This window comes from Sinocyclocheilus grahami, unplaced genomic scaffold (assembly GCF_001515645.1).
Source record: "Sinocyclocheilus grahami isolate Dianchi unplaced genomic scaffold, SAMN03320097.WGS_v1.1 scaffold690.1, whole genome shotgun sequence".
NCBI classification, from domain to species: domain Eukaryota; kingdom Metazoa; phylum Chordata; class Actinopteri; order Cypriniformes; family Cyprinidae; genus Sinocyclocheilus; species Sinocyclocheilus grahami.
The window spans coordinates 265,888-276,264 of NW_015505869.1; the positions used below are offsets into that span (position 1 = coordinate 265,888).

The 10,377-nt window shown below is 40.0% G+C and overlaps 1 protein-coding gene across 2 annotated transcripts in view; it reads right to left on the bottom strand.

Annotated features, from left to right (window-relative positions):
• Positions 1–10,377, bottom strand: part of fmnl2a (formin-like 2a) — a 103,345-nt gene that overhangs the window by 55,751 nt on the left and 37,217 nt on the right. For both annotated transcript variants that reach the window (XM_016243394.1, XM_016243396.1), the window contains exons 2-3: positions 9,306–9,389; positions 6,630–6,710 (exon numbers count right to left, since the gene is read on the bottom strand). In XM_016243394.1, the coding sequence (XP_016098880.1) occupies positions 6,630–6,710; positions 9,306–9,389 (165 nt within the window). The remainder of the gene's footprint in view (positions 1–6,629; positions 6,711–9,305; positions 9,390–10,377) is intronic.

Consider the following 10,377-nt stretch of genomic DNA (forward strand, 5'->3'; position numbering starts at 1 on the left):
TATATATATATATATATATATGTCACACTAAAGAAGGAGACCTCGGGTAGACAGAAAGGTAAGTGTAATCTCTTTATTTACAGCTTGGTGCGGAGGGGAGAGATGCAGAGCAAACGGGTGAGTAACTCAAGAGTCTTTGAGAATGACTGGACTTAGCTCATGTTAATAACCGATCCTTGTATCTCTTTACAGGTCTTTTACAGGTTTACAGGGGAAACTTCTTTCAATTAAAAAGGAACGGCACTCCTGGGCGTGACGAGGGGACTTAATTCGACTGAAGAAGGAACGGCACTCCTGGCCGTGACGAGGGGACTTAATTCGACTGAAGAAGGAACGGCACTCCTGGCCGTGACGAGGGGACTTCATCCGACTGAAGAAGAAACGGCACTCCTAGCCGTGACGAGGGAACTGGATCTAACAGAAGATAGAACGGCACTCCAGGCCGTGATCGGGTAGCTGATTCTTACAGTGAGGGGAACGGCTCTCCTGGCCGTGGCAAAGACACTTAATCCAACTGAAGGGGAAACGGCACTCCTGGCCGTGACGGGGGACTTAATCCAATTGAAGAAGGAACGACACTCCTGGCCATGGCAAAGACACTTAATTTGACTGAAGGGGAAACGGCACTCCTGGCCGTGACGGGGGACTTAATCCGACTGAAGAAGGAATGGCACTCCAGGCCATGATAGGGCGGCTGATTCTTACAGCGATGGGAACGGCACTCCAGGCCGTGATAGGCTAGCTGATTCTGACAGCTATGGGAATGACTCTCCTGGCCGTGGCAAAGACATTTAATCCGACTGAAGAGGGAACGGCAGTCATGGCCGTGATAGGGTAGCTGATTCTTACAGCAATGGGAACGGCACTCCTGGCCATGATAGGGTAGCTGATTCTGACAGCGATGGGAATGGCTCTCCTGGCCGTGGCAAAGACATTTAATCCGACTGAAGAGGGAACGGCAGTCATGGCCGTGATAGGGTAGCTGATTCTTACAGCAATGGGAACGGCACTCCTGGCCATGATAGGGTAGCTGATTCTGACAGCGATGGGAATGGCTCTCCTGGCCGTGGCAAAGACATTTAATCCGACTGAAGAGGGAACGGCACTCCTGGCTGTGTGTCTAGGACTCAGATCACTGGCAGGAGTCTTTACTGGACTCTGGTAAAGGGCTGGGGCCTGTACTGGATTCTGGTTGAAGGCTGGAGCCTGCTTTGGACACCTGTCGGGGGCTGAAGCCGGCATTTGACTCTGGTCAGGGGCTGAAGCCAACATCGGAGACAGGAGCCATCTCTGAACTCAACTCTGGAACGCAAGCCTTCTCTCGACTCTGGTCAGGGGTAATAATTCCGAGGAATGAAAAACAGGTAACATTGATACCAAGAAGCAACCATTTGGAATAGATTAAACCAAAGATACATACATACACCTGAATATAAGTGTTTTATGGCTTTAACTAATACAAATAACGAGTGGTAACTCATCTAATCTAACAAGGGAATGTACACACCACATGCATATACCAGATACAATTATAACTGATTAATTATAGTCTAAAATAAAGAAATGTCTTTATGTGTGTGTGTGTGTTAGTTTGGGTGTGTGTGTGTGTGTGTTCGTTTGGCCATCTACAGCTTTTTGTGGAATGTGTTTGAAATCAGATTGCAGGATGCTCGTGGGGCTGGTTCTAATCTTACTTGACGGCGAAGAACCATTTGGCAATTTACACCCCTTATACGAACGTAAAGTTCCTGACCAGAACTGTAATTTATATGCAAATGTCAAAAGGCTAAAAGGGGTCTTTTAAGCCATAAACAGTCCAACTATCATGCATGATCCTACGCAGACGCTACATATATATATACCTGCTTTATCAGGCATTACAGTCATGATGAAATGGAAATGAAATCGAAAGTTCACCCACTCATTTTACTTTTTTTTTAATGTAGAGTTTTATGGAGAGATCTCAACAATGTCTCAAAGTGTGCTCAGATTTTCCAAAGATGCCAAAGTCTGCAATCAAAAGATCTCAGCATGAACGCAAACATACTCTATGTTTGTCAACTATGGCTTAATTTGCATATATTTGTATTTCTTTCATTTTATCTACATTTCAATCATTAATTGTTACCTATTATTTAAAAATCAGAGATGAAGTGATTCTTAAATGAAACATAATTGGGTAAATTTAACAATGTCCAAGACACATTCTCTGTCACATTCACTCATCTAAAAACTCTGGCATCATAAAAAATTAAAGGACTGAAAAAATGTTCAAAGTAATGGGTGTACTTGGCTGCTTTCTCTAGTCAGTCTCATAATAGTGTTGAGTCCAAACTGTGGGCCCAGTTTTGTTCTTTGTAGCCATGGTTACAGCAGCTTTGTGGCCGACCCAATCACGTGTCAGGTGAAATGCATGTGAAACCGCCGTCCAATGAGAGAGACACACTGCTTTCATCAGCTGCATGAGATACGTTGCCAAATCTTAACTGGAAACTGCTGCTGCAGTTCTGCAATACTAATTAGACGGCAGCCATGACGATGAGTGGCAGGCCAGGCATTAATAACCAATCTGATTCACTGATGTCAGACACTGAAATTATTGCATCAAACGGTGTTAGAGAGGGAATGACAGTGAAAAAGAGCGAGGGATGCAGACAGCAACAGACATAATTCGCATTCTTATACTATATGCTTCACGTATGTATTTAGATGGTGATAGGAATGTATACTTTTAAGTACGTAACAAAATAATAGCCTACACCAATATTGGGACATAATAACCATGCTATAAAAGTATGCATTGTTTTTGAATGTTATTATGAATAATGTATTGTTATTATTATTATTATTATATATTATTATAATAGTAAAAAATAGGAAAAAGAGGACGTATGGTCGCCATATTTTAACCTCTCCTGAACAAACTGAAGTAGAGACATTTACTTAAATAAAATCCCGGTCTACATTTTCTACATTTTTGAGAATATGTCAGATTAGTGAAGTAAATGCCATTTCAAATTGACTTCTAAAGTTCATTATACTTTCAGCTAAAAGCATGCATTTATAAAAAGTCAATCAGAAGACAATCACAAACCATCACAATTAAAAAGTCCACTTGAACAATTGTACAACCTGTGCACTTCTGGCTTATAATTGTACTATACTATAATATGTTACAGACTAATTATAATTCTAAATAATATTTAGGATGGATATTATGCTAATTGGCACAGAAAGGGACAAAGTGAAAGAGACAGATGCATAAACACAACAGAAATGGTGAGAATAGAGAAACGGAGGGGAGTGTGTGCTGATGATGCATACTATATACAGCCATGCAGATGAACCTAGAATATAAGCGCAAGATACTAAATTGCACATTTTTCTTTTTTACTCTGTTGTTCCCAGTGTGGGTGTGTTTGGTACATGTGGAGTGCAGTGTATGTTTTCAGAGCTCACGCTCGCACCTCGACTTTAAGCATTCCCAGCTGCGGAGAGAGAGAGAGAGAGAGAGAGAGAGAGAGAGAGAATGGGAAAAAGAAAGCAGTTCTCCAGAGAGGTCATCCTGGATTGGAATCAATGGCACAGACATTCCTCAGGACCCTCTGGAATGACCCTCTTCCTGCTGCGATCCCATTGGCCGAGAGCTGCGCGTGGAATGCACCGTATATAAAGCTCTCGGCGCACACAAAGTAACAATTGTTCACGTCTGCAGAAAAGAGCCATTGGCAGAACGTACAGCCATAACTCTCTCTCCCTCTCTGTCTGTTATATTCATCCTCTACTTTCTCTGGGACTTTCTGTTTCCCTCAGTTTTTTTATGTTGTCTCAAGTCTTTCGTCCTCCTTTTCTCTTTCACCACATCTCCCAATAATCCCCCATCCCATGGTCTCTGTTTTATTTCTTTCTTGTTCTCTCTTTCTGTCAGCTTAGGGACATGATGTCAGCCGTCGGCATGTAACGCCCATGAGATCAGCTCAAGAACACCTTCAGATTCCACACCACATAAACCACCATATAAAATAATATCTGACCTTTAATATTTAAGCACATCTGTCTTCAGTTCATTTCCAGTCTCTCATTCTTTCTTCCAAGTCCTTGTCACTCCTCTTCTTACTTTTCCTCTCATCCTGTCTCATAGCTTCTTTTTTTATAGTTTTTATGACTTATCTTCAGGGGTGACATCATAATTTATTATCATAATGTCACCGAGGTCCCACTTAAGTCAAGGTTTTGAGCCAAATTTCCAATTCTTAAAGTGTTTTTTTTGCATGGAAACACCCTTTTGCTCGAGGCCAATGTAGTTTTAAAGGGGTCATATTATGTTGCTAAAAAATAACATTATGTTGTGTATTTGGTGTAATGAAATGTGTTTATGCTGTTTAAGGTTCAAAAACACATTATTTTCCACATACTGTACATTATTGTTTCTCCTCTATGCCCTGCCTTTCTGAAACGCATAGATTTTTACAAAGCTCATCGGTCTGAAAAGTGAGGTGTGCTCTGATTGGCCAGCTATCCAGTGCGTTGTGATTGGCCGAATACCTCAAGCGTGTGATGGAAATGTTACGCCCCTTACCATACTGTGATGCCCTGTCCGGCCGGAGCGATGAGACAAAAACATGAAAACCCATTATAAACGAGGCATTTGTTGCATCCAGTGGGGACATAATTATGGATTATAATGACTTGTACTGTCTTTTTACGCGTTGCGTTGCATCGCGCCGCGTAAACATAAAACCATGTCTGCATTTGTGATCGGAGAAACAACAAACAACAAGCCCTACTCTACACTGCTCAAAACTCACATTTGAATCATCAGTGGCAAATCCTTTAAATATAAAAACATACTTACAGACTGTGAGTAAGAAAAGCCGGTATTGTAGTCTACTCTAAAAATTCCTCCGTAAAATGCGTTGCACACACACAAATATTTGGTTTGAACTGTTCTGGAACAGTGTTGTAAATACAACTTAACCACTGATTTCTAGTTGTGTCCTCTTTTGGAAGGCCAAACAAAGTATTTTCGCTTTCACAACGAAACACACAGCATCTTCATGGAGGAGAAAGAGTTCAGCGTTGCGCATGCGCCGCTCAGAAGTGACGAACACGGAAGCGCAGCGGAGAGATCAAAACAAAACAACGGTCTCTAATTAGAAGTACAATACGAGGATTTGTAAAGCAGAATGTCGGAGGATTTCGATATAAGCCAAGAGGAGACTAAAGTAAGGAAACTTTGCTTACTTTGCTCCTGTTAACAAACGTTGGTTTTCACGAGACTCACAGTGGGGACATAATTATGGATTATAATGACTTGTACTGTCTTTTTACGCGTTGCGTTGCATCGCGCCGCGTAAACATAAAACCATGTCTGCATTTGTGATCGGAGAAACAACAAACAACAAGCCCTACTCTACACTGCTCAAAACTCACATTTGAATCATCAGTGGCAAATCCTTTAAATATAAAAACATACTTACAGACTGTGAGTAAGAAAAGCCGGTATTGTAGTCTACTCTAAAAATTCCTCCGTAAAATGCGTTGCACACACACAAATATTTGGTTTGAACTGTTCTGGAACAGTGTTGTAAATACAACTTAACCACTGATTTCTAGTTGTGTCCTCTTTTGGAAGGCCAAACAAAGTATTTTCGCTTTCACAACGAAACACACAGCATCTTCATGGAGGAGAAAGAGTTCATCGTTGCGCATGCGCCGCTCAGAAGTGACGAACACGGAAGCGCAGCGGAGAGATCAAAACAAAACAACGGTCTCTAATTAGAAGTACAATACGAGGATTTGTAAAGCAGAATGTCGGAGGATTTCGATATAAGCCAAGAGGAGACTAAAGTAAGGAAACTTTGCTTACTTTGCTCCTGTTAACAAACGTTGGTTTTCACGAGACTCACCTGCGCATACGCAACGCTGAACTCATACGTCATCCGCCTGGAACTGCTTCCAGTGTACAACAGTGAGCGCAAGCTACATTAAAGTGATTATTACTTTTTGAATATGGATCATTTTCTTACAAAAACGCATCGATTCACTACAGAAGGTCTTTGTTCACCCCCCGGAGCCGTGTGAGTCACTTTTTTTTATGGATGGGCACATTTTATTTAACTTCTTTTGGACTGATGCATGCAACACCCGCTGAGTGGCATTAAACAACTTGAAAGATCAAAGAGCATTTTTTATATAACTCCGACTGGATTCGTCTGAAAGAAGAAAGTCATATACACCTAGGATGACTTGAGGGTGGGTAATTTATGGGCTAATTTTAATTTTTGGGTGAACTAACCCTGTTTTGAGTTCTTTAAATTATTCTCATATTTGACCACTTTAAGGCTAGACACTTTCCCTACATCAAAAATCAGCTGTGAAGAAGGATGTAACATCTCTATCACAGGAATCAAGTGTGTCCAAGCAGGAAGTAAGGTTCCCCCAGCAGGAAGTAGAATGCAAGCTGTTCCTGTCCATACCCAGCGGTCACAGTGTAGCTATAAGGACAGCACTCTAGTCAAGATAAATGAGTTATCAGGAGCTATTTCCCATCTGAGGTCACCCATCCCAGCCTGAACACATACACACACGCTCCACACTGGATTTGAGGGAATAAGACCAGAACTCACCTTCCTGGTCACGGCTGGGTCGAGATAACTCTGCACCTTGTGGATGTATGTGTGAGGAGGATTCTTCACCTGGAATCGCTCCTGGAAAAGAGAGATATGGAGATGTGTTCATCATTTTACTGATTTTAGAGTATGAAAGTCAGTAAATATTTGCATTCGTTGTGGGTGTGTGAGGGATGTGGAGTAGGATGATCCCATTTGTGGGTCTTTTTGAGTCATAGATACCAATAAATGTGAATTACATTCAATATTCCCATAATGTTGTCCTAATGAGATTAACAACGCTTGCTGAACAATTTTATGTTTATGTTTATTAAGAGTTTGTGAGCTCCCAGCATGCATTGTGACATGATTAAAATAAGTTCTTACTCTCATAGGAGTGATGTTTATCACATTATCATCTTCATTGGAGTGTTGAGCACCATGTGCGACTCTGCAATGTTCACTTCATATATGAGTTCAATTGCTAATTTTGCAGTGAACAAAGTACTGCAGTATTATTTGAGACAATTAAAAAACAAATCACTGATTCCTTGAACAATATCAGTCTCTGTGTGATCAGACGGTCTGTTCACCATATAATAAAAATTAATTCAGGGGACCTCTTACCACCACTTAATGCATGGCTGCAAGATTAAAATAAATAAATTACTGATTTTATTAAATATTGAAAGTTGCAAGCATTATTTTGTTTTGATGAGTTCTGCTAATATAATCAAGTTGACCATTAAAACAACTCAATATTGTATGTAATTTAAACTGAAATCTCTGTGTTAATTGATTTAGTTGTAGTAACTTAACCAAAATTGTCTTGATAACTGCAGTGACAAGTAATACCTTACAGTTTCTTTAGAATTACACGCTAAAGTTACCTTTTACATATGCTATGTCATCTGTTAATCTTATCTGACTAATTATTAATAGTTTAAGAATAATAACTATGCATAATAATAGTTTTAGTATATTCCATATCAAATATGTATTCCATTCTGTCACACATTTGGATGTTTCCCTTGGCAACAGCCAATCAACAGCAGCACATAACAGGAAAGAGGAAGAGACCTAGTTCCCTTCAAAACAACACAAGGCCCCTGCACACACACACAACACAGCAGTCGCTGATATCACATTGACATTAACATGTGGCCCGTGTGTGTGTTTGTGTGTGTGTGTGTGTGTGTGTGTGTGTGTTTGTGTGTGTGTGTGTATGTGTGTGTGTGTGTGTGTGTGTGTGTTTGTGTGTGTGTGTGTGTGTGTGCGCGTGCGTTTTTGTGACAAATGAGGACATACATTTGTATAATGACAAAGGTATGACATAGGTATTACAAGGAGAAGGTGACTTTTCAGGACATTACCCCATGTCTCCACTTTTCAAAACGCTTATAAATCACACAGAATGGAGTGTATTGAAAATCTGAAATAGCACAAAGTCTCCTGTGAGGGGTAGGTTTAGGGGTAGGGTTGGTGTAGGGCAATAGAATATACGGTCTGTACAGTATAAAAACCATTACGCCTATGGGATGTCCCCACTTTTCACAAAAACAAACCTGTGTGTGTGTGTGTGTGTGAAGCTAACACAAGAGCAAGACTCTTCTTAGGGTCTGGGGTGCACTGAATGAAATATGAGACAGTATAGCATTTTTAACATTAGTATTAAAAACCACAAGCATTTTCTATACTAGAAAAAAATATATGTTAAAAAAAAGCTATATAAAGCAAACCTATTATTATTGTTACTGTTTTTAGTAGTAGTAGTAGGGCCAGGTCATGTGATCTCAACATACAAAATATTTATCAGGGGTGGTCACATGATGGCCAGTACAGTTCACCATTTCTGTCAGTATGACTGGTTGGATGGGACAAACAGTGGAAGATGAATAGAAAACACAAAACAGACGAGTTGTGTTGTCTTCATGAGAACAAGATTGAGACAATATGTTATGTCTGCAGGGACACAAGGTCACCTGATGAACAAACAGTGACTCAGTGTAGTACAGATTGCTTACACTTGTCTCACTGAAAACGCGAAATCTAAAATACATGACTGGGATCGGAGGAATTTATTTCTGTGGGGCACAACATGTGGCACCATGTTAAAGTTTAGCCATAAATGAAAGTTCTGTAATCATTTACTCAACCTCATGTCGTTTTAAACCGGTATGACTTTATTTCTTCTGCAGAACACAAAAAACGGCATTTTGAAGGATGTTTTGTCAATCCAATACAAGTCAGAGGGGTTCAAAATAACACTTGGAATGATATGTGGGTGAGTAAATGATGACAACATTTTTATTTTGGGGTGAACTACAGGTGACAATACCCCCTGTAGTATCTTGAGGTTATGTATCTAGTCCATAGATCAACCCATGCCGGTTCCAAACCTGCAACCTTTCAGTCACTCTGGGATTACCTAACCTTCAGTTCTTTAGCTGCTATACTCTAAAAAATGCTGGGTTATTTCAACCCAATGTTGGGTCAAATATGGACTAACCCAACTGTTGGGTTAAATTTTGGTTACATTTTTAAATTAGCTTTTTAACCCAACAGTTGGGTTAGTCCATATTTGACCCAACATTGGGTTGAAACAACCCAGCATTTTTTAGAGTGTAGCTGCACTTTACTCTAGATGAAAGACTGTGAGAATTTAGGAGGCAAGAGAAGGAGAGAATGTGTTACCTGGTCACAAATGAGTTCCCATTTCTTCTCGTTGTCATACTGCCGTAGTAATCTTGCTTTGTCTGGAGGCAAGTTCATTGAGTTCTGTGTAAAGACACACAGAGAGAGTGAAGTTAGTTAAAGTCCTGTAACTTCCACAGCTAGAAAAATGACAACGGATTAAGAAATTATTTATAGCAATGTAAATCTCACAGATACAACCTTTGGGAAGTAAAGTGTGCTTCAAATGCAATGCAATGAAATTGAAGATTATGTGTTTGTCTGACCCCTTAAAAGTAAATCCACCCCATTCATAACAAACTCACTTCCATGGCTGTGTCTGTATTAGAAAAAATGACTGTGTGTAAAATGTGTGGGTTCAGCAGAAGAAGAGGAGACACATGGGGCTGTAAGTCTGCTATGCCAGCATCTTCTTCCTCTACAGACAGCAGCGAGAGCTGCTCAACTCAAGAATTAATACTGCTATAAAACACTCCCATCAGTGCAGAAAGAAAAAGTCATCAGGGGGTGGATTCAGTAAAAACAACTCTTAAGAAAGTAATAGACAAAATCTACTGCAAAAAGCTTGAAAGAATTGAAGTACAATTCTTAAAAAAACATTATTTGAAAAAAAAAAAAAAAAAAGAAGAAGAAAATGACAGTAGTGTAATACAACAAATTCAATACAGCCAAATCTAAATCCAAATCATTTTTAAACCTTTAAGTATCAATCCTCACAATCATTCACATGTAAAGGCTGCAACATGTGTAGCAACAACATTGGAAACTGGAAAGCATTTGGAGAGGAAAAAAAAACTTCAATAGGCAAAAGCTGCAGGTTCTCATTGAGGAAATTATTATTGCAGGGAAGAAAATTCTCCTTGGGAGGCTGATTATATCAGGATGGAAAGTAGGAGGTGTGCACATGGGAACAAGTGGCAGACGCTGTTTCAGCGATGACAATAGATCATATAAGTAAAATATTGTAGCAGTTATATGTTTTATATGCTGAATGCTTAATATTTAAAACAACCTAATACATTCATAATGCTCCGGGTGTGTGTTCACTGCTGTGTGTGTGCACTTAGGATGG